At 35.2% G+C, this 27,632-nt stretch overlaps 2 protein-coding genes across 4 annotated transcripts in view; one reads left to right on the forward strand and one right to left on the reverse strand.

The window, feature by feature from the left end:
* The window catches only part of LOC123549045 (enoyl-CoA delta isomerase 2-like), a 20,958-nt gene extending 12,193 nt beyond the window's left edge, over positions 1 to 8,765 (reverse strand). For both annotated transcript variants that reach the window (XM_045336821.2, XM_045336822.2), the window contains exons 1-5: positions 8,687 to 8,765; positions 8,155 to 8,317; positions 4,627 to 4,725; positions 3,173 to 3,355; positions 2,477 to 2,549 (exon numbers count right to left, since the gene is read on the reverse strand). In XM_045336821.2, the coding sequence (XP_045192756.2) occupies positions 2,477 to 2,549; positions 3,173 to 3,355; positions 4,627 to 4,725; positions 8,155 to 8,317; positions 8,687 to 8,718 (550 nt within the window). In that variant the 5' untranslated portion in view covers positions 8,719 to 8,765. The remainder of the gene's footprint in view (positions 1 to 2,476; positions 2,550 to 3,172; positions 3,356 to 4,626; positions 4,726 to 8,154; positions 8,318 to 8,686) is intronic.
* On the forward strand, positions 8,643 to 27,317 carry LOC123549044 (chromodomain Y-like protein). 2 transcript variants are annotated; one of them, XM_045336819.2, is made up of 8 exons: positions 8,643 to 8,794; positions 14,254 to 15,667; positions 16,359 to 16,540; positions 16,895 to 17,104; positions 18,072 to 18,235; positions 19,127 to 19,337; positions 21,467 to 21,610; positions 22,227 to 27,317. In XM_045336819.2, the coding sequence occupies exons 1-8, from the start codon at positions 8,705 to 8,707 to the stop codon at positions 22,386 to 22,388; spliced, it is 2,577 nt and encodes an 858-aa protein (XP_045192754.2). In that variant the 5' UTR covers positions 8,643 to 8,704; the 3' UTR covers positions 22,389 to 27,317. The 2 variants fall into 2 exon arrangements, with proteins under 2 accessions (XP_045192754.2, XP_045192755.2); XM_045336820.2 differs by having other exon boundaries at positions 8,746 to 8,855.
* The last annotated feature ends 315 nt before the right edge of the window (positions 27,318 to 27,632 follow it).

Here is a 27,632-nt window from a genome sequence, read left to right on the forward strand (position 1 = left end):
CTAATTAAAAGTTTAGCTGTATTTACATGTAATAAGTGAAACCTTACATAAATACTATGTACACGAACTTCTGAATTTATATTTACAACAACTATCTGTAGTAACTGCTAAAACTTCTATAAACAAGAGCACCGCCTTGCGGGTGCTGACGCTCATCTGATTTTTTTTGTATAATAGAAATATTGTCCTACCCATGATTTTCTAAGTCTAAAAAGGGCCATCATTCTTGCAAAAAGCAGGATAGAGTTATGTTTCTTGATGTACAGTGTCCACTTATGATGGTGAAAAACTGTTGCAAGTTTTAAAGCAATAGCTTTGATAGTTTATGAGAAAAGTTGACTTAAACATAATACTCAACCAAGAAAATGATTTTCTAAGTCCAAAAGGGGCAATAATTATTGCAAAAAGCAGGATGGAGTTATGTTGCTTGCTGTACAGGGTCAGCTTATGATGGTGAACAAGTGTTGCAAGTTTCAAAGCAATAGCTTTGATAGTTTAAGAGAAAAAGTTGACCTAAACATAAAACTTAACCAAGAAATCTGATATTTTCTAAGTACAAAAGGGGCCATAAATCTTGCAAAAAGCAGGATGGAGTTATGTTTCTTGCTGTACAGGGTCAGCTTATGATGGTGAACAAGTGTTGCAAGTTTTAAAGCAATAGCTTTGATAGTTTAGGATAAAAGCTGACCTAAACATAAAACTTAACCAAGAAAACTGATTTTCTAAGTCCAAAAGGGGCAATAATTCTTGCAAAAAGCAAGATGGAGTTATGTTTCTTGATGTACTGGGTCTGCTTATGATGGTGAACAAGTATTCTAAGTTTCAAAGCAATAGCTTTGATAGTTTATGAGAAAAGTTGACCTAAACATAAAACTTAACCAAGAAATCTGATATTTTCTAAGTAAAAAAGGGGCCATAAATCTTGCAAAAAGCAAGATGGAGTTATGTTTCTTGCTATACAGGGTCAGCTTATGATGGTGAACAAGTATTCCAAGTTTCAAAGCAATAGCTTTGATAGTTTAGGAGAAAAGCTGACCTAAACATAAAACTTAACCAGGCAACGCCGACGCCGACAACCGCTCAAGTGATGACAATAACTCATCATTTTTTTTCAAAAAATCAGATGAGCTAAAAATAAGGGTCTAGTATACCTATAAAATGAATGCCAAAATCTAATATTCCATCAGATTTTTCTTTTCTCAGGCTAGGTATAATAATTATATATAAACTACAGCTGCTTTTGAGAAAAGCGCATGTCTTCCACAACAGCCTAATCATCTGAGTAGTAGTATGAGTCAACCATGCACCAAGACCTCAACTGCCTAATCATCTGAGTAGTAGTATGAGTCAACCATGCACCAAGACCTCAACTGCCTAATCATCTGAGTAGTAGTATGAGTCAACCATGCACCAAGACCACAACTGCCTAATCATCTGAGTAGTAGTATGAGTCAACCATGCACCAAGACCACAACTGCCTAATCATCTGAGTAGTAGTATGAGTCAACCATGCACCAAGACCTCAACTGCCTAATCATCTGAGTAGTACATGCACCAAGACCTCAACTGCCTTATCATCTGAGTAGTAGTATGAGTCAACCATGCACCAAGACCACAACTGCCTAATCATCTGAGTAGTAGTATGAGTCAACCATGCACCAAGACCTCAACTGCCTAATCATCTGAGTAGTAGTATGAGTCAACCATGCACCAAGACCTCAACTGCCTAATCATCTGAGTAGTAGTATGAGTCAACCATGCACCAAGACCACAACTGCCTAATCATCTGAGTAGTAGTATGAGTCAACCATGCACCAAGACCACAACTGCCTAATCATCTGAGTAGTAGTATGAGTCAACCATGCACCAAGACCTCAACTGCCTAATCATCTGAGTAGCAGTATGAGTCAACCATGCACCAAGACCACAACTGCCTTATCATCTGAGTAGTAGTATGAGTCAACCATGCACCAAGACCACAACTGCCTAATCATCTGAGTAGTAGTATGAGTCAACCATGCACCAAGACCTCAACTGCCTAATCATCTGAGTAGTAGTATGAGTCAACCATGCACCAAGACCTCAACTGCCTAATCATCTGACATGATTAAATCTTGGGGCATAAATGACCCTCATACTACTATTCACATTAGTAGTATATGGGTCCTTTATGTCCCCAAGACCTGAGTGATTTTCGTTAATTCAAGGGCCATAATTCCGAAGTGCCTGGGCAGATTTGGCTAGTTATCGAACTTCGCCGAGGACTTATTGGCAAACACATTTTGTTCAAGTTTGGTAAAGATTGGATGGGAAATGTTCGACTTAAGAGTGCGGACAAGATTTGTGACAGACAGACGGACACACACAGACAGAAAGGAGTAAATCAATATGTCTCTTCCCGCACCACTGGGATTAGAAGGTGTGTAGAATCATTCAGCTATAAAAACTGTGCATATATTACTCATATAGCTGTTACCTGTGACAGTTGCTATGACAACAGAACTATCAGCACCAGCTTCTTTCAATGCCAAAATCAGCTCTTCATACATCTGTAAAATTGACAGCAATAAATTGTTATATGTAATTAAATAAAATTACTATATTCAGAAAGAGGAAAATGTATGACAGTCACAATATGATTTATGTTACACTCACTATACAGGGTAGTTACTGAGAATTCGAAGCCGAGGTTTTTCTTGTCTTGTATTTATGCAGGGTTGAAAAATGTTTAGGCTTTAACCATTTTTAATATTTTAAGAGGTAAGATGGATATTTTACTTTCAAAAAATCAAAACATAATACTGAGGCACAGTTTTATTGTGCATATTTAATTTCCTCTCTAGGCAAAAGGTATGGGGACATCAGTTCCATTCTCATGTTCCTAAAAATATCTCTGTTTTTTTTAAATTTTTCAGTGAGCTTTCAGAATGTGCTGTAAATGTTTTATCAATAAAAGGCTTATCAACATAGAAATTTGAATCAACATGTGGTGTCACTATGATGTCAATGGCTCTGTGCTAACACAAATAAATAGGTTAGATACATTAAAGACTGTTCTACGACACATTTTAAAGAGATTGCTTAACAACAATCTAAGCTATAACAACAGTTATAAGGCAAGTAATCCTAGAGTAATACATTTCATACAGTAGTCTATGAATGTATGAAATACCTGAACAGTGATGGCATTTTTCTTGCTTGGTCTATTGAGTGTAATACTGTATATACCATCAGCACAAGACACAGCCAGGGTTTCAAACTTCTGGTCTGTGCCTGACTGAGCCCCGGATGATTCTTTGGTCTCTGCTCCAGCCAATGTATCCACTAACTCTATATACTGCTTCTGAGCCTCATCCTGCATGTACATTACAATAAAGCCCAAAATTACTTCAACAAACAATCCTTTAAATGGTTTTACATTTTTACATTGCCATCACAGTGTCTATTCAATATCTTTTTGTTTGTATACAAATTTATTTATAGCTGCCACCAGTAACCCATATGGGCTATTCCGCAAGAAGACTGTTAGTAACGTTAGTGGGAGGATGGTTCAAGATACAGAAGATGCTCCAATTCCTGAAGCTTCCCTGGTTCTTTAGCATGTCAGGTGTAAAGCACTCATGCACGGGACTCATATCCCAATGTTAGTATTTTTTAGTTGGAGAAGCGTGGGCTCAAACTCATGACCCCTGGTTTTGTAGTCAAACAGTGTTACCACTGGACCACTGCGTCCACTCTATTTTCAATTTCTGTGTGATAGACTTTCATTTAAACAGGTGATATGGGGGACATAAAGGGCATTTCACTTATGATTACTTCTAATGGATGGACTTAAAAAAATATATATCATCTATTTTTTTTTTTGCTTGGTTGCATTCTACGCATTCAAAGGAATTTCTTACATACACCTCTTTTCATGTAATTAATTATTAGATGTTTCAAAATAAAATAACTTTCAACACTTTCAATTTTCTGTAATGTTTGAATCTTGAAAGCCATAAATTCATCTCCCCACAAAATAAGACTTCTTGGCCACAATCATGAATTTTAAGGCTAACAAATACAAGAGGGTCATGATGACCCTATATCTCTCACCTGTTAAACTTGGCCTTGGAATCATCAAGATAAACAATCTGACCAGGTTTCATAAACAGACCTGGGGTTAATTACTTTTATGTAATTAATTAAATTACATTGTGAAATGCTCAATTAAATTACATGTACAATTACCATCACATGAAATTTAGCAATGTAATTAATTAAATTACAATTACATGAAATTTAGCAATGTAATTAATTAAATTACAATACCAAATGTGGTAACAACCTATCATTCTTTTTACATGAACACTGTTGCAAAGTCTTTATTATGTACTACATATACATGATAATACACCCATAAACTGATTTCAGTTACTTCAAAATTGAATTTATGCTCGAAGTAAAATGTGCATTTGCGGGAGAACATCAATCAGTCCTTAATATTGCAAAAGAAAGTAACAGTCAGCCCTTAATTAATTTATGACTCATAAATGTGGTTTCTCTACAGTGTTAACAAGCGTTTCCTTCGATTTGAGTGGTGACATAGTTTTTGACCCCACATGACCCAGTTTAATTTTATAGTACCTGAGATATATCTCCTAAATCATTCCAGGCATTCCACTTGTACTTGCCAACAATATCCATCATTCCTGGTTTAGGAACATTACATTTTCCCACAGTTGCCTACAAATATACATAAAACATTACTCAGACCCTGGGTATTCACTACTGACTACAACAATAAGCCAAAGGAACACTTTTTATTCATCTTTCAAGTTTGTTGTTACTAAATAGATAACAAGAGCTGTCACAGGAGACAGCGCGCTCGACTATTTCGATGCTGGATAGTGAAACTGGGCACATCTGAGGAAATTAGAGCTGTCACTGGAGTGTTTAATGACTCCAACTGTGGATGAAGATATTGCATAATAGCCTGTGTCTATGTCAAAAATATCAACTTAAAGTAATAAGAGAGGTAAAGATAAAATGTATCAAAACACTATATAAGTATATCCTAAGCAAAAAGGGGCATAATTCATTTATTATTGGTGCCAGAGTTATGCAGCTTGTGTCATATAGTGTGGGTGATGATGTTGAACAACTATTTTAAGTTTGAATCAAATCCATTCAGTAATAACAGAGACAGAGTGAAAGTGCATCAAAACTTTAACCTAAAATTCTAAGTAAAAAGGGGAAATAATTCATGAAAAATTGGTCCCAGAGTTATGCACCTTGTGTCATATGATAAGGGTAATGATGTTGAACAATTGTTTAAGTTTGAATCAGATCCATTCAGTAATAACAGAGATAGGGTGAAAGTGCATAAAACTTTAACCTGAAATTCTAAGTAAAAAGGGGAATAATTCATGAAAAATTGTGCCAGAGTTATGCATCTTGTGTCATATGATGTGGGTGATGATGCTAAACAACTATTTTAAGTTTGAATCAAATCCATTCTGTCATAACAGAGGTAGAGTGAAAGTGCACCAAAACTTCACCTGAAATTCTAAGTAAAAAGGGGGAATAATTCATGAAAAGATGGTGCCAGAGTTATGCACCTTGTGTCATATGATGTGGGTGATGATGTTGAACAACTATTTTAAGTTTGAATCAAATCCATTTAGTAATAACAGAGATAGAGTGAAAGTGCATCAAAACTTTAACCTGAAAATCTAAGTGAAAAGGGGGGATAATTCATGAAATATTGGTGCCAGAGTTATGGCCCTTATGTCAGATGATGTGGTTGATGATGAGGAATAAGTATTTCAAGTTTGAATCAAATCCATCAAGTAATTACAGAGATAAGTTGAAAAAAGAGAAAGTGCACCAAAACTTTAACCAAGGTGGGGACGCGGAAAGACGCCGACGCCGACGCCAGGGCGAGTAGGATAGCTCTCCTTATACTACGTATAGTCGAGCTAAAAATAAAAGGAGTTTTAGTTTACTTGCACATGTATTTACGTAAATGAGTTATTTTATTACTATTACAAATATAAATTTTGCAATGGCAATGATAACAACTTGCGTGCAAATTTCAACCAAATATTCAAAAGTCAAACACCAATTATTTGAATTAATTAAAGAAAAAGATTTCTCTAACTCGGGTATGTAAGGATGTTTGATGAGAAAGATGTCTGAAAGACATGAAGGTTGACTGCTTCACATAAAACTTTAACCAAACTTTGTTATTAAATATGGGTAACTTCAGGAAATATCTGATTATAAAGTATCTGTGTCAATCATTCACACCATATAAGAAGTATTTTATCATGAGGCTGAGAGAATTCAACACCTTGAGAAAATGAAAAAAAGGTAACGTATCACTACAGTAAAAGAAAGATGATCACAGAAATGTTCAGAAGCACTTAGACAGAGTGATGGCTTGAGAAAAGATAGTCCAACTCGTGACATAAGTCCAACTTGTGACATAATTATCACTTTCATTTCATTTCAGTCTGATATTACGACAAAATTTATTAATATTACGTCCAACTCAGACACGTCCGAACACAGGCGTAATCACTAATGAAAAAACAAAGGGAATATTTTAATTTGCTGTAGGTAATACATTTATCTCGTGAACAGAAACGTTAATTGACATGTTCTGCATAAAAAACTATAGAAAAACAGCTACCAAATATATGCATGAACGTACAGCATTTAGCACAGTGTGAAGTTGTACTCGATTTGTTCACCAAAGTTTTTTCCGGGTGTTCGTGAAGGAACAAGCACACGTTAGTCACATGAGAATATATATCAGCATGCCTACTCATTTTTAAAGTTAAGGGTACATGTACCCCTGCTTCTGCAAAATAGGGGTACACTTCAAAATTTGGGGGTACAGTACATGACAGATCTGATCAGATAATTTTAGAAAATTTAAAATGTTTTTCCAAAGTTAAGATAGTAAATTCTGAATCAAAGGACCCCTCCCTAAATTATACTAAATATAAATAAGTTTTCTGCAAGGTTCATCTATTCCCAATTTTGTGGACAGAACATGATACGTCCGAAATAACATACAGTCAACTGAAGACTGGTAAAAATCGCTGATCAATAATAAATGCCCGAACTATTACAGACATGCAATGTGTATCAAAATTGCAGTTAAATATCGAAAAATAAAATACTGTTAACCTTTTACTGAGTCTATAAAAGCTAAAATGCCTTTTTGCATTTTTATATCCATACTTTCTTTGCGCACGACCTGTGTGACGTCCGACTAAAACGCTCACCACACCTCTCTATGCGGCTGACAATTACGCTGAGAATTCGGTGATGGAAACGAAATTATCACCTCTCTTGACCGGATCTGCGTTTTAGACCGTACCAAACAATTAGCAAGTGCACGATGAAATAAAAAGCGATTTGGCAGCCAAACAGGAGTTCTGAATCTCTGCGTGCATGTACCCCCAACAAGTGATTTTTATGCGTGCATTTGATATTTTGTGCGTGATTCACGTACTGCAGTGCGTGAATGGGAATGCTGATATATGAGTAGATCTCTCCCAATATCTGTTTTGTTTTCAAATTTTGTAATTGAACTTTAGATCGTAGTAAATGTACAAATAATATTGCGTTAATACATTTAGAATTAGTCCGAGACGTTGTGCTCATCCGGTACTGGTACCCGACTATGAATGAAATGCGCCAATAGTGACGTAATAAAGCTGTGACATCACCAATGGCGAAAAACAAATCGATAATGTAGGTCAGTGGGTGACTTTCTTCAGGTACTACGAAGTGCTCATGGCATGACATATCGTGTTTTCACAAGACAAGCACAAGAATAAATTTGCTATTCAGAAATATTTTTCTTTTCGCCATTAAATCATCATTCTGCTTGCAATCATGTCTGAAAGACTGAAGTACCTCGATTACACCGATTTTAAATAGTCGTTGCTTGTGACTCTGTGGACAGACCGTCAGGGGAGGTAACTAGAGTCATGGATTGGGACTAGAGAAAGGAGGGGTAGGGCATAATTATGACTTAAAATTATTTGACCAAAAATGGTTATGTTGATGATGCTTTTTCATCATGTGAAATCTTCAATAACTCACACAAAATTCGGAACACATATCACTTTATTATTAAATACAAAAAGAGATCACCTGTTTAAACAATGCATAAATCTTCAGTTTCGCTTCATTTCCAGGGTCTTCTTTCAAACTATTCAGCCGTTCTTTCGCCTTGTTGAATTCTGCATCATATGCACCCATTGTTTTTATAGCCAGATGAAAACTGCGTTGATGATTGTTGATTATCGCTGTTGTACTGAAAGATAAACAACAATTTGGACTTTGATCTATTTGGATAGAGATGAAATTCGAACAATCTGTAATCCTAAATTATTAACAAATATGATTTCCCCACGCTCGCTTTGAGGTTTACTTGATTTAATACAAATTTAAATTCCCCAAGCGAGCGTGGGGAAATCATATCAGTTGGGGTCGAAATGTCTTGTGGTCGAATCGTCTCCCGGAGTAGAAATTATCGCTACCCCTCCCCAATTTAGCCGTTGTGGCTTGCTAAAATTCAATCACAGATAATGCCTGAAAAAAGATCTCTTCAGTTCTTAATTAGTGGCTTATTATCCACTTCGGATCGTAAACTTAATTGGAAGTAAAAGAAAATGTTTATAACCGGCTGAATTTCCTCAGAATGGGCGCTGCCATTTTAATAGAAAGAGCCACCTGGCGGACACCGGCAGCGCTTCCTGTAATGGCGGGCACCGGCGAATTCGACTACGAGGTGAGAGAAATCGATTTCCGATAGATCACGTCACTTTAGAAAATGAAAGAAGACAAGTGCAGTAAGAAGGCAGTTCATGAATGTTGTCACTTACTGTTGTCAACTTTTGAGTTGTTTTTTTTTGCCGTTTCATTTTTGTCTCCCCCAATCACCGAGTTGGTGCCTTTGTTGTTTGTTCACAATCATGAAAATAAATAGATGTTACACCGAGTTCAGTTTTATAAATCTGTCTATTTCATTTAATATAAATTACTGTTTTTTATGTTGCATGTGTCTGTATCAGAGCAAAAGATGTGTTTGTATCAGAGCAAAAGATAAGCTTATATCACAGTATCTGTCTGACTTGAATAATTTGCATATAAAATTATTCATGGCTATTTCAATATCTAATTCTTTATTATATAAATAAACAAGTCAGAGACTGAGTGTTTAAAATCGGTGATTTCATAGTTGCTATTTCTTGCTAAGGTGCAGGCTATTATTTAACTTTAATCTGAGTACAGTATATTATACATAAAACACATAATAACGGAAGATAGTCTTAATATTATATCAAAGTTCTAGTAATATCCACAGGTAAATAGGATAAAATGTTTGGTGACAAGCAACATTTCTTTTCATCAGCTGTTCATCGTTTATCATGTTTATGTCAGCCAACGCGTGCCTAATTGTCTAATCAGCTGGGTGATTAAACTCGTCAGTTAATCCAATTATACAATTAATTTGACACCGAAAGTGTCACTGACTACTCAAAACACAAGTCTCAAAGTGTCATACAGGTGATATAAACAACACATGTAATCATTCATGCGCGACCTTTACCTTGCATAGATTTTCAGTGTATGAGATAGGAATTTTACTTCCGTAATAAAAATCTCATCCTCAGTTTTTTTGTTTTATTGTTTTAGCAGGGATCATCCTAGGTCAAAATTTTAGGGAGAAGTGACCTCCCTCCACAGAATTTAGGGAGAAGTTGAGGAATTTAAGGAGAAGAATCGGCATAGCTTTCAGTTTCCTGCCTATATATATATCCACTTTCTGTGGGTCTAGCTGTAACTTATAAACAGTAATTATTTAAGGAAATTGATTCTTGTATTATCATTTTCATGAATTTCTAAATAAAGTATAAACTTAGCTATGAAAAAGGCACCTTTAAATTTTTATCCGAAACTTCCATGTCCGAAACTCATAAATTTAACAGGTGCACGATCAAAACGCCGTGAAATTTTTCAGTCATGTTTCGGTTCTCGTGCTTTTATAATGCCCGATTTTTGCATCAACTTGTTCAGATTTATACATTTAATTTATTTATTTATTTTTTTTCTCGAAAATAATATCAAACTCGTAGATAATGGCGATCTTTTTACAATATTTTGTACGGCAGTTCTGACGTCCGTGAAATCATTTTTATCCACAGTACCCGAACAATTCATTTACAGAAATTGACCGTAATCATGGTAATTGAAATGATTTTTGAAGTAATCTTTAATAAAATGAAAGAATAATATATAATTGTTGCATAAAATCATGCTGCATAAGATCATGCTCTCATTAAGTTTATCGGCTTTTTACACGCCGATTGAAAATTTTCAAAATGGTGGCGACTTACAATATTATTGATTGACACTGTGGGATATTAACGCTACGAATGGCTGAAGTTTGACAGGCGAGTAGGCGGGGTTGACTATGGATTAATCGATAATTTAATCAAGTTTTGCAACTTTAAGTAAACAGATAATAACTCGCTGAAAAACTCGGCGATTTGGATTTCGCCCGGAGGCAATAATTAGGCGAAGTGGCCGATTTTAAAGCGACGATATCACTCAAATCGCCTTGTAGGATGATCCCTGTTTAGGCGCCACTAAAATTTGCCAATTTAGGATTTTTAGCACCAGAATTTATTAGCATTTGCTGGTCGTAAAGCTCTTTACTTAGCAAATCGCTTATAAATGTTTTCAGGGTGACAAATACATATGCAGTCACTGCATAATACAATTATCAGTCAATAATACACTTGAAACTTGTGTATACCCTGTATTGCATATTCCACAAATTTAATTGCTTATTAACCTAAATATATTCAGGGTTCGAATTTAGCCAGATTTTCTACTTGCATTTTTTTGCAAGTGGTATTTTTTTTTAAATTGCTAAATGAAAAAGCAACTTGCATTTTCCGCGACTTGTCACTTTATTAGAACATTAACACAAACATCCACCTGATGAGTCCAGCCAATCGTATTTGCGCTATATAAATAGTAACTTATTATAGATTACCAAAAAACCCACCGGATGCGGTAAACGTCATCAAAATTGGCACAGGTACTTGTCAGCAGTTGAATAGACACGAGACATGTATCGATTGTAAACTTCCCTTTACGACGAAAGATGAGAGTGCTCCGAAATTCGTTTGCAAATGACAATGCGCTGCAGTGACCGCGAGTTGTTAAAGAAAGAACAGTGTAAGATCGAGACGACCGTTAGAAATGCACATTATTCGGCCAAAAATTTTCACTCGCAAAAAAATGCTGGTATCTGAAATCTCACCTCGCAGTTTGAAATTTGCACTCGCATTTCGCAAGTGGCATTCGTGGATTATGGTCCTTGAATTACTCAAAAAACTGCAAATTTAGCCTTGTCCGCTCTCTAAGTAGAACAGTTTTCATCCGAACTTCACCAAACTTGCTGACAATGTTTGTGCGCATAATATCTCGACCAAGATCGATAGCCACCCAAATCGCCTCAGGCACTATTGGATTATGGCCCTTGAATTACTCGAAAAACTGCGAATTTAGCCTTGTCATCGCTCTAAGTAGAACTGTTTTCATGCTGACAATGTATGTGGGCATAATATCTTGGCCAAGTTTGATAACTACCCAAATTGCCCCTGGCACTCTTGGATTGATATAAATTAATTAAAACCTTGCAGGAGTCTTTATCATGATATGAACTTGTGCACCTCCTATTTTTTGTCTGGCTCCGCCCCCTATTTTCAGAGTTATGGCCCCTGAAATAGTAAAAAATGCACATTTTCACCTTGTGACACGCCTAGCTCAAAAAGTAATTGATATAGATTCATGAAACCTTGCATGAGTCTTAATCATGATATGAACTTGCGCACCTCCTATTTTTCATCTGGCTCCACCCCCTATTTTCAGAGTTATGGCCCCTGAAATAGTCAAAAATGCAAATTTTCACCTTGTGACATGCCTAGCTCAAAAAGTATTTGATATAGATTCATGAAACCTTGCATGAGTCTTAATCATGATATAAACTTGTGCACCTCCTATTTTTCATCTGGCTCTGCCCCCTATTTTCAGAGTTACGGCCCCTGAAAGTCAAAAATGCACATTTTCACCTTGTGACACGCCTAGCTCAAAAAGTATTTGATATAGATTCATGAAACCTTGCATGAGTCTTAATCATGATATGAACTTGCGCACCTCCTATTTTTCATTTGGGTCCGCCCCCTATTTTCAGAGTTATGGCCCCTGAAATAGTCAAAAATGCGTATTTTCTGTGGCATGCCTAGCTCAAAAGGTGTTCAATATAGATTCATGAAACCTTGCATGAGTCTTAATCATGATATGAACTTGCGCACCTCCTATTTTTCATTTGGGTCCGCCCCCTATTTTTAGAATTGTGGCCCCTGAAATAGTCAAAAATGTACATTTTCAAATTGTGAAGCACCTAGCTCAAAAAGTATCTCTAATGTTTTGGCTGGCTCCACCCCCTATTTTTAAAGTTATGGCCCCTGAAATAGTAAAAAGATGCACTTTTTCACCTAATTATGTGCCTTACTCAAAAAGTATTAGATGTAAATTCAGGAAACCTTGCCGGAGTCTTTATTGTGATGTGACCTTGCACATTTGGCATTCTTCTTGAGAATCTTAGCTTTTATTACAGAGTTATGGCCCTTGAAATAGCCAAAATAGTGGATTTTTTGTTTGTGATGCTCATAGCTCAAAAAGTATAGGGCCTAGAATAATGAATCCTTTTCATAAAATGTTTGTTGAGGTTATACCCCATTAAGACTGCAAACATTTGAATTATTGCCCCTTACTTATGACAAATGTACCATTGGTGGGCACACCCTGTGTCCTACAGACACATTCTAGTTTTTTAATTATAATTATTATTTAGAAAGCAAATACGAGTTTTTCAGTATTTTCAACTGTTTTAGTTCTGTAGACTTGATTAGTTACACATTGTTGATCTTAAATGCAGGTTCTTCTTTCATTTGTTCAATGTTGAGTAGAAAACAATTCAGCTTCCAATGAAATATGTATCACATGTATATTTAAGTTTTGATCGCTTATTTTGTCCTATACCTGTATACACTAATCTATGTCCATTAAAAGTTTACTAACACCTATCTAACCTGCCATCCATAACAATACAACTATGATATTCAGTGATGCAACAAATCATTAAGTAAAAATTACCTTCAAGTTCTTTGGTTTGATTTGTGTTTTATGGAGCACCAAAACGGTACAGGTTATATGGTGCCAAACAGGTTTAAACATTTTGATTCCGCATCTCATTTACATGAAAAGAAAAATGAGATATTGAACCAAAACTTTTATACCTGCTGAAATCATGGAAATACATCAAAAACAAAGTGTTTATACTGTATTAGTCACCTTGCACAATGATGCAAATGTAAGATGGTAGTTCTAATACTTTTCATACACATTTAGTGTTCTGGAACCACATGGGGCTCCCGCTGTTTCAAATGACACTTTAGCTTTGCATCTGGTTGGTGGAGCCTAGCCAGCATTACTAAGATATATGTCTTATTGTTTGATTTTCACTATAAGTAAATTATATAATTTACTTTATAATGAGGTCCCTGGCTGAGTGATTAAAGTTGCTGATTTCAAGTCAGATGCCCTCCACCAATATGGGTTTAAGACCGTGCTTTGGGTGCATTTTTCATGTCAGGAAGCCATCCACCTGGCTTACATAACATTGAAGGTTCTACCCAGGTGCCTGCCTATACCTACTAGGACACCTGGGTCTTTGTCCACAATCAAAAGCTGGAAAGGCTGTCATATGACCTAAATTGTGTTGATGTGACCTGAGACCCGGCCCATACAAACAGAACACTTTATCTGGTAACTACTTGCACATCACAAGATCATTTGCTGTAAAAGAAGCAGAAATAAGAGGATTAAATTGGAAGAACTGTGGTTAGATAAATGTCTTTAATACGTAATGCTTACCTTTAACATGCAATTATGTCATGACTTTTAGCTAGAAGCACATTTTTTGTAAAACACAATTTGAAAAAGTGATTTAAATACATGTCATAAATATCCATTAAATCCATAACGCAGTATTGAAAATCATGGACCAGGCCAAAGTGCCTTTGTCTTTTTGACACTTTATTGTCATTAAAACTACCAGGTGATATTTCTGATCTTGTCAAAATTTTGGATCTTTTTAAAATAATTTTTCAGGTTGACAGCCTCGTGGAGAAGCGAATTGGAGAAGGTTCCCAGGTTGAATATCTAGTACACTGGAAAGGCTTCTCTGCTGACTGGGATACATGGGAACCAGCATGTCACCTTGAAAACTGTAAACAAAAAATTATCAAATTTGAGAAGGAACGGAAGAAAAAAGCTGCAAATACTCAAAAAATTGTCAAGAAACTAGTAAATAAAAGTAAAATGGCCAGACAAGACCAAAGTCAAGTCACTTCAGTGAAACCAAATTTCAAACGAAAGAAAAAAGAACCAAAATCTGAAAATATGAGCAAGAAAAAAGATGAAAAGTCTAACCAGAATATGTCAGCTTTGACTTTGGATGATGTGTTTGAAACAGTAGTTAATGGAACTAGTTCTAAACCATCCTCTATTAAAAAAAAGAAGTCCCCAAAGGATAAATCTACCCCGCAAAAAGGGGACAAAAGTCAGATTGCTAAGAAAATCATTAGTAGTGCTAAGAAAAAGACAATTGCATCGACACCCAAACAGAAAAAGAAATTACTGAAACCAGCGAAATTATCGCCCTTTGCTAACAAGACAACTAAACCAAAGAAACTGAAGGAAGTTAACAAAAGGAAATCAGACAGCGATGTTTTAGATTCCAGAAAAATAGGTTCTGGAAAAAAAGTTAACAAGACAAAAAGTTGGACAGCTGTTGATGAGGAAATTTCATTTTCAAGTGAAGATGAAATAAATGAAAAATCTTCATTGAAATTACAAAAAGACAAAAGTAAACAAAATAAAAAGGACAATGAGGTAAAACTAACAAAGAAAGCTGTCAAAATAAAAGATGTGAAAGTAAGTACAGGTAGCAAAGTAAAACATGAGTCAAATGCTGTTAAGAAAGGTCTGAAAGTCTCAAAATTTTACAGTCCGAACCTGGGCTCAAATACTAGCCATAAATCTGCATTTAAACCATTTAACAAAAAGAGGAATCATATGAAACTATCAGTTTCTCATTTGATAGGTGCAAAAAAGAAATCAGACGGAGATAAATTGGAACTAAATAAAAGTATAGGAAACTCTGGGAAGCAAAAAAAGAAACTTAACTCATTGCAGCAAAGGAAAAGAAAATTGGACTCTTCTGACATTAAAATAGAGACAGACAGTGATAGTGATGAGGAGATACTGTATTCATTGTCTGATACGTCTGACCTAGCTATAAATGATCCAGATTCTAGTCAATTTCAAGCTTCTAGGAAACCAGATGCAGATTCTGGAAGATCAAAGTCGGAGAGTAGTGTGGATAAAAGTAAGAAAATATTACAAAAGGGAAAGAAAGTTTCGGTAACAAAATCCAAGTCATCCTCGGAGACTACACCAGGAAAGTCCAAGAAAATTAAACTGCTGGACAGTTTAAAACAAACCACATCACCTGAGAAACTTGGTAAGAAAATGTGTACAGCCTTATAATATAGTATAATGCCATTATACACATTGATCATTATGATTATCATAAATGTAAATCTATATTTGATTATTTCCGCTTTAGTTCTCAATCATACCTCATTGTTGGAAAGACATTTCTTGGTTCCACTTAAATTGTAGGAATATGCCAAAAGCTACTTTCTGTTGAAGTATAAAGCAGAAAGAAACGCCTATTTATAGATTTAGAGAGACTATGCTATGCATACCATGTTTTTCATGTTATACACTATGGGACTTGCGTGGCAGAGTGGTCAAGGTCGCAGATTTCGAAGAATCTTGCTGTTTACTAGTATGAGTTTGAATCCTCGCTAGAGTTGTAAAATTCTTCTTGTGAGAAAGCCATCAATCTGGCTTGTAAAAGGTGAGGTTGGTGGTTTATACCCATGTGCCTGCCCATACCTAGAATAATGCCTGGAGGTGCACCTTGGGTCTTCTTCCAGCATGAAAAGCTAGAAAAATTGCCGTGTCATCTAAATTGTGTCGGCTTGACCCTAAACACGGCAAGAACAAACAAAAATTCATGTTAGTTGAAGAATTTCTCCTAGGTTTTCAGCTATAAGTGTTTATTTGTGGGCAAAATGCTTGTATTGACACATGTAACTCAGATGTTTGGTTTCGGAAGACATTCATGTATAAATCATATTTTGCAGTGAGGCCAGTTTCTCCTACCCCAGTGTACACAACAGTGAAGCACACTACTCCGTCAGGGAGTGTATTACAATCTAGTCAGCCGTTGCTTGCTCAGCCACAGTGGGTATTGGATGATGAGATCACTCCTGGTACAGCACAATCAGCTAGTTTGCCCATCAGTCCAGCTTCTATGTCATACAAGGTATTGAACTCACTTTTTTGTGACTAATTGAAACTGCCTGAATTTCCAGTGAACTGACTTAGTTAATATATTGCAGTTTTGTAATGTAACAGTATGGTTACTGTAAGTAGCTGACAGGTAAAAAAAAAGAGTTAATTGCTGTATGGATAACTCAAATGAAATTCTGTTTTAAGTGTTTAGGAAATGTAGAAAAGATAGTCAAATTTATTCCATGTAATTTAAAAGAGAAAATCTTCAGTGGATATGGCATAAAATTTTAAGACCAGTGTTGAACACTTTCTCCATATCCTTACTGTAATACATACTTATAGTTACATGACACTATTTATATATATATAATGGAAACTTTCACAGGTATTGTTGGAAAATCTCCCCCATCAGCTCCACCCAAAGAACAAAAAGAAAACAACAGATATAGTGGAGAGTGACATTGAGCGTCGTGTCAGTGTGCGTGCGAGCGAGTGTGCTTTCAAGTACAAGGAAATAGTCATCAAGAAATGTCACAAATACACACAAATATGGCTCAATACACACACCAAGATGAAAAATGCTCTCAATCCATTGGTAATCTTATTTGATGATAATTTTCTAAATTCTTCCAAGTCTAGTAATTTGCTGAAAGCTTCATATCCACTCAAACACTATGGCTCATTAGGACTTGACGAATCCACTCGTCTGATCATGAATATAAGTATAGAAAAGCTCTGTGCATGTAGAACATGTAGTAGTAATCATCCTGCAGGATGAGTTAGATTTTTTACTGCAAGTATAAGAAGACGTACTTAAACAAGCCGTGCATAAACTTGATAACTAAAGACCCGAGACAGAAGTTGATTTATGATAGTAACTCTAAAATCTACATTATGTACCATGTCATAATCGAATTATCAAGATGTTTTGTAGTTTTAGAGCAAGAGTCAGGCATGTATCAATTTTAACAGACTGGAGGACAACTTGCTTTCAAAGAATTTGTTGAGCCTTGGGTACTCTTGTTGCAAAGCCAGATACTCTCACATTATTGAAATGCAACTGCTTTATTCAATGATGCGTTTTTGAAAAAATGATTGTAATAAATATCAATTAGCTTTAATTACCTTTCAACCCAACTGTGACACCAGTGACGGCACCAACTCTGACACTAAGATATGTAGAGTAGCTTTCACTTTCTTTTAATAGTTGAGCTTAAGAAGGCCAATAATTCTGTTAAAGTAACCGACTTGGTTATGCAAGGTTTGATGATAGGAAGCCTTTTGTGAGTTTCAAGTGCCCTGAACATATATTTAATTGTAACACTTTAATAATTTATGTTAAATTCTGCCAAGAATTATCTAACTTATGTGATGATTTAGAAGCATTTTGTGAAGTCTTAATACAATACCTATAGATTTTATTGAGAAACAGCCCAGTAGTTCGTTCCTGCAAAAGTTTAACTGAATTTTTTAAGTGAAAAAATGTCTACAATTTACCTTATAATTGAAGTTATATTCAAACGAAAAACTTAAAATGTAACAATGTATTGTTTTATATGAAGGTTATGCAAGAGATCTCATCAGCACTGAATGCAGCCAAGTATGATGACAGTAACCTCGTTATGTTCAGTGGTTTGTGTAATGTTTTCTGTTCTGGTGTAGATCTACACTATCTTACTGTGGGAGATAAGAAAGTTGCTGCCAGACAGATGGCTGATGCTCTCAGGTAATACCTTGTGTTCTTGCTCATCATGAAAATGTTGTGCATTTTAGCATTTTCAGGAAGTATTTTAATGTTTCACTTAAAACTGAACTCTACTAAAACAGTAAAGGCTGCCTGCTATCCATGGCCAAGTGGTTATGATAATTGTACTGGAATCACATTTTGTTCATTGCAGCTGGTTCAAAACCCCACTTAGGATGTAGGATTCCCTCTCCCCCTTGCCATTTATTTGTGTGTGGAGCACTTAGATTCACCCTTTCCAGTCAGTCTATCTTTCTCAAACAAATTTTATCACACATATTTCCAGAAATATTTAACCTAGAGTTGTTTACCTGTAATAATGCTGTTCAGCATGTGAAGTTACTCACCTGGAGTTCTGTTTGGGATTCGCTCAGTAAGACCAGACCTGTGGCCTACAATGAAATCTGTAAACACATTTAGACCTAAAATACTTAATATTGATTATGGCATTCAGTTCAAATGCCTTTGAATGTTGATTATGGCATTCAGTTCAAATGCCTTTGATGTCACTCTTTAAGATATGAATCTGACCTTACCTTTTATGTACAAATTATTTTACCATATACTGTAAAAGCACATATTTTCGCTGGGTAAAAATTTCGCGAATTTGAAATTTTAAGTGTGTTCGCCTGGTTTAATATATTCGGGAAATAGTAAAAATGGTATCCTACTTGAATTAGAATTATACTAATGGTGAATATGTAAGCGAGGATTAATTTTTCACAAGATGTAGGGCCTCGTGAATATAGTGAAATTAAACCCTTGCGAAAATTTCTGCTTTTACAGTAGTAAGTATGACCAAAGAATTAAATTGTTCCTTTTCAACTTTAATAGGAGAAAATTGTTGTTTATGTTCTAATTTTTTGTTTTCAGGGATCTTGTCCGAAAGTTCATCACATTTCCTAAACTGATTGTTGCAGTTGTGACCGGTCCAGCTATAGGTCTGGGCTCAACCCTGCTACCTCTGTGTGATATTGTATATGCCAGTGACAAAGCTACCTTTTACATGCCATATGCTCAGTTGTCACAGACACCAGAGGGTTGTGCCTCGTTTACACTACCAAATATTGTTGGCATTGCTATGGTAAGTCACAACTAAATACACTGTTGTCAATATGAATACAATTATGCAAAATAGATTTATTAAATTAATGTTGTAATCCAAATTGTATTAGATCTCGCATTAAGGAACTGCAGTAAAAACTCAGATGACAAGTAATAAAGTTACACTAATACCAAGGGTCCCACAGAACTAAGAAATCTGGAAAAAAATCCAGACTTTTGAGCAGTTGATTCCAGGTTATGAAAATGCCAACAGATTGAAAAAAAACTAGTAAAGTATGAAATTGTCTTGGTACAAGTATTTGGTTAAATATTATGGAATGAAAGTGTAATTGTAAACAGTTGCATATTAAAATGCTACATGTCTGTCTAAGAAGCACAGAGATTGATAATTGATAATACAATGTAAATAAAACAGCCATTTGTGGTTTTGGGACTCAAAAAGGAGGATAGAACTGAAACAACCCTGAAGTCCTGCATGTATCACGAGAGGTTATTTAGCAGGCTTTAAAAAGTAGAATCTTTGCTAGTATTAACCACTGGAATTTTTCCCATTTGTTGAACCTGGAATTTGTAAAACAACAACAACAACAAAAAAAACCTGCTCGTTGAAAAAAGTATGAAATTTTATCAGCAAAGAACTGTAGCAATCCTGCTATATGCATCAAATACATGTATTTTGTGATAAGTTATATTTCCTGTTCACCTGGTAAACTAACATACATGTGATCTCCTGCGCGGGAGGGTAAAAATCCCGATTTTTTCACCTTGCCTCCCGTCTCCCGACCAAAACCATATTTCTCCCGCTTTTCAAAAAAAACAAAAAATAAGTATTATGACTGGGTTGATAATTACCGAGGAGTGCCATGCCAAACATGTTTACACAGTAAATCAAAGTGTCACCGACTGTTGTGTATTATACATGTTTGACACACATGTAGCTACAGGAAAGAGTTGTTTTTCACAGGTGAATTACTAATTGTTTGTTTTGATAAGGGATTAGACAAGCAGGGCCTTTTCCACCTGTCTCACGTGGCCAAATATCGGCCCATTCTCAATGCCAATTAGGCTCCATTTTTTACCAATTTGAAGCAAAAAACTCCCAGTCAGAAGAAATAATTCCCAACTGAAATGAATTATGATTATTCAAAGAAAAGTTTTGTACATAAATAATTGTTGGAAAAACCAACCCATTACTATTTTTAGAACAGGAGGTTATTTCCCCTTATGCAGTTACGCCATTTTCTTCCAATGTTTACCTAATTAATTTGCTACTTAAATTGGACTTATTTCATTGAAATTGGATGAAAACACACACTCATTTATTTGATAACATCAATCTACATTATTTTGGTAATGGTAAATACATGTTGATGCATTTCTGTTTTCTGTTTTTCGTGTTAAAGTCATCAGTATTTTTATACGAAAGTGGGTGGGGTAAGGAATTTACATAATTTATGAGTTGTGTTCAGACCAATTTAGAGCTTCGTTTTTTTTCAATCCTCGAGCAGAATAATGTTAATGCATGTTCACCACCATTTCAGACCTAAATTGAGACTTTGTTTCTACAAATTTAATCTGTTAAGAAAATAGAGGGAGCTTATGTAAGACAGCATGCTCGACTTTTCTCAGCGACTGACTCTGAATTAAAGCTTTGCCAGTAAAAGGGGCATAATAGTCAATAGCTTTGAATGTAACAGCGATAATAGACATTATATAAAACAAAAATGTAAGTTAAAAAGTGGCATAACTCTGTCAAAATTCAAATCAAGAGTTATGAGGATTGTTTCTTCTGTTGTAGACATATATACGTTATTGTGTGGCCAAAAATGTTGGATTTTGTCTCTAAGTTACGTGTCCGCGCGCTTAATTTATGTCGATAAAAACCTCCAGTTTTGAGACCCCAACTCCAGCTGAAAAATAGCAAACCTCCAGTTTTGGGATTCTGAACTTATCACATGTATGAAACTAATCTTGTTTGATGTTCTGTGTAATTTCATGTTCATTATTACATTAAAAGTGCATAACATAGCAAGTTTAAAATGACTTTTAAATGTGGTTTATACCAGTTGTCCATCCTATTAACAAGACAGGGTTTGAATTTATTTCACTGCAAAATTTACAAACTGATATTTTATTAATGAATTTCAGGCGAATGAGTTGTTGGTTGGAGGAAGGAAGATTACAGCCATTGAGGCATGTCAGCTTGGGTTTGTATCTCAGGTATACTGGCCAACCAGTATGATGCAAGAAGTCATTCCACGGGTACAGCACATGGCTCTTGTCTCAGGGAAGGTAAGGAATCATGTTTGATATTTTCATGAAAAGATACAGATAACTTGATAAGGGTGAACAAGACAGAATATTTATTGTTTAGTCTTCCATTTACAACAAACAGTAACTATGGACGAGAATGTTTTTCTTTGGTCTTTAGAAATAAGCCACTTACTGACTTGACTTGATAAAACATGTTACATACAGATTCAGAATAAATGTGATAAAGACAACAAAAAGTAGTTTTAATTTTCATCTGGTGTTGCTCATACCAACTTCTTTTAGTTTGACTTTGATGAAAGCTTCAAGTTTATTTGAACCACTCTCAGTTCTGAAAAAGCCATTACAGGCGTATTAGAGCCAGTGCAGCTGTACCTGTCAGCGTAATTGTTAACATATTGTATTTACTCTAGGCCTGCTGCCTTTGCGACCAGTGCAGACCAAGATCAGCCTGCACATCTGTGCAGTCTGATCATGGTCTTCGCTGTTCGCCATTCAGTTAGTATCTTTTTGGTAAGCACCCCTTTTAACAGTTAATGGTACTGTCCAAATTGAAAGATGGATAAGTTCATTATAGAAATTTAGCGGGGTAAGGGTTAGAGCTGCTTCTATAAACTTAACATTCATTCTGTTTCAGGTACTTGAAACAACGAAGCTGTTGATTCGAAGTCACCAAAGAACAAAACTTGATCTCACTAATGAATCGGAGTGCAATCTCCTTGTTGAAAGATGGCCAGCAACTGAATGCCAAAAGGCAATAGAAGAATTCCTCTCGAATGAGAAAAATTACATGTTATAATTTTAAGTTTTGTAGTAGTTTAAGCTAGTGCTTTTTAAACCACAATCTGTGGATCTTGTAATGGAAGAAAGAACTTATTTTTCAGATTTTTACTTGGTTTTGGCAGAGGTCTATGGTTATTTATTAAGTGTATACATGTAAACATTAAATAACTGTGTAATAGTCTGTAACAAGTGCATGTCTCTAGTTTGAGCCAGGCGGAGGCTTGGTTCCCTATTTCAGAATTTAAAATGTGTTCATTCTACAATAGAATCTGTGTTCATTCGTCAGACAGCTAGTCATAATTTTGTATACATAATGGTTAGGGAGGAAAGGTTTTCTGTTCCTGTTACCTAGGCTATAGTGTTGTCTCAAAAAGATGTGGAAACATTACTGTTACATTACATTAATTTTTTTTTTCTCATAACAGAATTCAATTGTTTAAGAGTCTGTATATATTACACTTCTTTTAGTGTTATTTCTAGAGCGACGCAGCGGGGCGCCCCGCTCTGCCCTTTTTTATTGCCGCCACGCTGCCCTTAAAATGTGCCCTCTTGCCTTTGATCTTCTGCTAAATCCCGCCAATTTCCCTGTTGACATGCCTCGACGATTTTTTGATCAGCAAATTACGTCACGGCGAGTGCACACAGGTAATGAGAATCAGTGTAGTGTTAAAACTAATTGATAAAGAGAATGGATCCTGTGTAATGTCAAAAAGGCGTTCGTAAGCGGCCAGCTGATTACCGAGCACGTGAAAAGTGCCCTAGATTCCTTTGTGCAAAATTTAAATTAGACCGTTGTTTAGTTTAATAACAAGTATATATCAATGCAGTTTGATTGAACTAAAAAATGCACAAATTTTAATGAATATCGAAAGTAAAAATAAATTTAGAATGTCCGTTCACGAGTCTTATTCCTCCTGATGTCGTATGCAATTTTTCTATATTTCCTTCAAAAAAGCTGACTGTCGATGTATTTTTTATGATGAGAAACATCAAAATTTGTGGAACTATCTCTGGATTACCCTAGTGATTCATGTAAACTGAATAAAAACTACTTTCAGACAACATTCCGAAAGTGTACCAGTATCCGGATAGTATATCTTGGATATGCGTTTTAGAAAACTTTAACCTGACTGTAATAGCACTTTATTGTTAATGAAATATTGATGAAAGACCTGGTCAACACAAAATGACTTGATAATTATTAGTTTACAATGTGGCCTGAAACAGGCATTTTACTATGTTGTTTACAACATGATCTTGATTTCAAGATTAAGCTTATATTAAAGCCCTCCACTATTTCATATTCATATGAATAAGTTGACATTCTAGGTGACATTTTTAAGAGAAAGGCTTGAATGGTTTAACCTAAACTACTAAGTAATTAAAAGGCCTTTGTAAACTATGTTACTGCCTTTGAAAACGTTTACTACTTTATTTTGTGACATTTCTTTTATGTGTGCAATAAAGATAAATGGAATACATATTAACTATAGACATCTAGAAATGCAACTACTGCTATGGTAACTTTCACGTCTAAAAGAGCACCCTGCCCTTTTTGAGCTCTAGAAATAACACTATCTTTGGTACACTAGGAAGGCAGCAGGAATGATATTGAGGCAGCAGGTATTGGTAACAGTGTTGTGTAAAAAAGTTCTTAATCACTTATGTTATTAATGTAAGAATTTGATCTCTTTTTTAACATTCAATTCAAAACTCCGCTTTGTAGGTTCAGTGAACAAATGTTGTAAAAATCTGTTTGTTTTTGTTGAAGTTAGTACTAGGTAGTATCTTTTTTTAGAAAAAAGACTGAAATTGTACATATTTTATGTGTATTTAGTGAATGTTTGACTGAGAGCGGTCTGTATACTTTATTATATTGCATGATTATTAAGATGTTATTTAATTGATTATTTTTAAAACTTGATCTTTTTTTTTATCTGGGCTATCCTGTAGTTTTCTGTTGTGACTGGGTTTACTGACTTGGCTTGATAGAAAGTTTCATTGGAAATTGTTAGTGGTATCCAAGATACTGCTTAATTTGTATTGAAGAGAATTGTATCACAAAAGGTTTGCAGCATAAATCCCTTGACTGTCATCGCCTGAGTTCATTAAGATGATAAAACAATAGGAAGTAGGAGTATATGCATACAAGTTGGCTGTTGATTTCTCAGCTATTTAAAGAAAACAACAACAGAAAAAAGCCTACCTTTTTTGCTTGCATATTGTTGACCACTCTATGGTTAAATGACAATTAACAAAGAGCTTTTTAGTTTTAAAGAATTTTTACAGCTAGTACAACAAAGTACTTAGTACACTACATGTTTGGTGATACAAATTAATTTGAAAAAGTTGAGATTACTAAACTTCTGATGTCAGTTTCCTATTCATAAGCATTTGTTGATATATACAAAATTTCTTTGGACGGCTACCAAGTTCGAAAACTTGGGAACCAATGCTTTTTGCGTAAAAATATTTTTTCATTTAATCGAGATAATTTTGACATTAGGAGCTTCAAATTAATAGTTTCCTTGGGTAAACCTTATTGCAACAGATGTATCTATCTAACTCAGATATCAGTAGTCATTAGTGATTTTATGCTGATTGAAATGAAATTGGAAGAATTAGTCATTGTATATATTATTATGTAATATTTATTGAAGAAGAAAACAACTTTTTTACATAATATCAGAATGAGGAGTAATTTATTTTATACAAGTGTCACAAGATTGACATAAAAATTCATGTTGTTGATTTACATTACTTAGTACAAATTACATGCATAGTTGTTTTTATACGCCCAAAGGGACGTATTATGTTATGACGCCAGTGTCCATCCATCTGTCTGTCCATTTTCGCTTTCCGCTCTGTAACTCTTGAACCCCTTGAAGGATTTCGAAGAAACTTGACACAAAAAATCACCACATCGAGACGACATGCAGAGCGCATTTTGGATGGCTCGCTTCAAGGTCAAGGTCACACTTAGGGGTCAAAGGTTTGTTTCATGTCCGCCCTTTAACTCTTGAACTGCTTAAGATTTTAAAGAAACTTGGCACAGATGTTCACCACATTGAGATGTCGTGCAGAGTGCATGTTTCAAATGGATTGCTTCAAAAGCATAGGTCATACCTTCGGGCATATATTGCTCCGCATTGCGGTGCTCTTGTTTTATAGAGTTATGTCAACTTAGCCATTATTATTAAGTTACAGTTTGTAAGTTTACCTTGGCCGACTACTTAAATTTGCCCACTTCCAAATACTTGCCCTTTACCTCTGTTAGTTTGAGCACTGCAAAGAAACCATCTATTGGGTTTGCGGACAATTTGGTTCTACTGTAGGTGAAAGCCCATACCTGAAGTAGTCACTGGAGAGGCACCTAAGTCAACAAAATTATACCATATTTTGACTTTTGAGAGCTGTTTTAATAGAATCGAAATTTATGATGTAAGAATACTTTACGTTATTGACAGATACAAAGCTTTTTCCATCTTAGCAACTGCTAAGGGTCCTTGAGACATGGAATATCAAGGATGTCTTGGAACCACAGTTTTTCTATAACAGGATATGAGAGAATTTCCTTGTGTACATTTTTTGCAGAAGATATTTTTTTATAAATGCGTAATATATTTTACAAATTTTAAGGTTGTTCATTTGCACAATGTGGAAAATTTGCTTGGAAATAAATTCAAAGACCAGAGTGTGAGGGGAACCAGTTATGGTCTGCTTTACTTTCATTATTTAGTATTTTGTTAAGGCGTTTTACCTCATGCTTTCCAGTAGTTTACAACAGATTTTATTTTGATAAATCTCAGAGAATAGATAGTGAATAACTATCAACAATATTTTTATTACACATTTCATGTATATTGATAATTGATGTTCAGTAGGTACATATGTATACATGATTTCTTACAGGCACATGGACATATGCAAAAAAACTTTTCAAGTTACAGTAAAATGTAAATTTCATAGTACTATTTTACTTTTTTCCAACATAAGTTTTGTGGTGTCATGACTTTAATGTGACATTGTGTAATTTAATGTTTTTTTGTGCTCCCCCATTTAGGGGGAGGGGCCACTTATGACTTGCCTTTGTCTGTCTCTCAGTTCATTTAAAAATTTGTGTTGTGCATTTTTAAAAAGTATTTGACCCATAGTCATCAAACTTCACAGGATTGTCATTCAAAACCAGGTGTTTTAATTGGCACTGCACACAACCACACAAGTCAAAAATATGCTTAAAAAGGGCCTAAAAGTTTGTGTTGCAAGTATCTCAAAAAGTATTTTACCTAGGACTTTGAGATATTATATAAATATTATTCAGCATGTGTAGTTGTGCCCCTGGGATTTTGATTGTGATTTCACTCAGCAGACAAGAGTTATGGCCCTTGAATTAGTCAAAAATATGCATAAAAGGGCATAAAAGTTTGTTTCGTCTCAACCTCAAAAAGTATTTGACTTAGAGATGTAAAACATTACAAGATTGTTATATAGCATATGAAGTTGTGCACCTGGTGTTCTGTTTGGGATTTCACTCAGCCAGACCAGAGTTATGGTCTTTGACTTAGTGAAAAATACACAGTAATATGCTTCAAAGTTTCTGTTGAATATTTCTTGAGCAATTATTGACCTAGAGTCATGAAACCATGGACAGTGACAGGAAAGGGGGATGGCACCTGTGTCCTATGGACACACATCTAGTTTTTATAAAGTTTAGGTTCAAACCATTGAAAAGAGTTGAAATTAAATGAAAATTTATTTTTGTTTCACATTTAATTATCTTTAATACACACCTATAGCTTTAGTACCACCGTTAGATATGAAACCTGCATTTCATGAAAACCTTGTTAAGGTACAATTTCTTCATCTATATTTTGATACCAAACAGTTCTTGGCAAGTGTTTATAATGTGATTAGGTACTATGTGACATTAAATGATCTAAACTACTTTGGATGTTGCGTCTCCTTTGGTTTTCAAAGCTGCCTTAGCCACTACCTGTATCAAGCAACCACTTAAGCAGCAAAACAGCCAACTTCCCAAATTGACTGTTTGTTCTGTGTTCTACTTGTCTTAAGCAGCCAGATAGTGTCACTGTCTTTGCTGGCTGCTTAATACAGGTTTGACTGTATTGGTGTTTTGTCCCCGTTCAAAAGCCCATTTGTATAACGTCTTACATATAGGGGAGACAAGTGGACTGTGTCACTTTTGACCATCTGTATCAAGCTTCTAAAGGTTGAAGAATGTTTTGCAGAAGTCTGGTCC

The sequence above is a fragment of the Mercenaria mercenaria genome, chromosome 6 (genome assembly GCF_021730395.1).
Source record: "Mercenaria mercenaria strain notata chromosome 6, MADL_Memer_1, whole genome shotgun sequence".
Taxonomy (NCBI): Eukaryota; Metazoa; Mollusca; class Bivalvia; order Venerida; family Veneridae; genus Mercenaria; species Mercenaria mercenaria.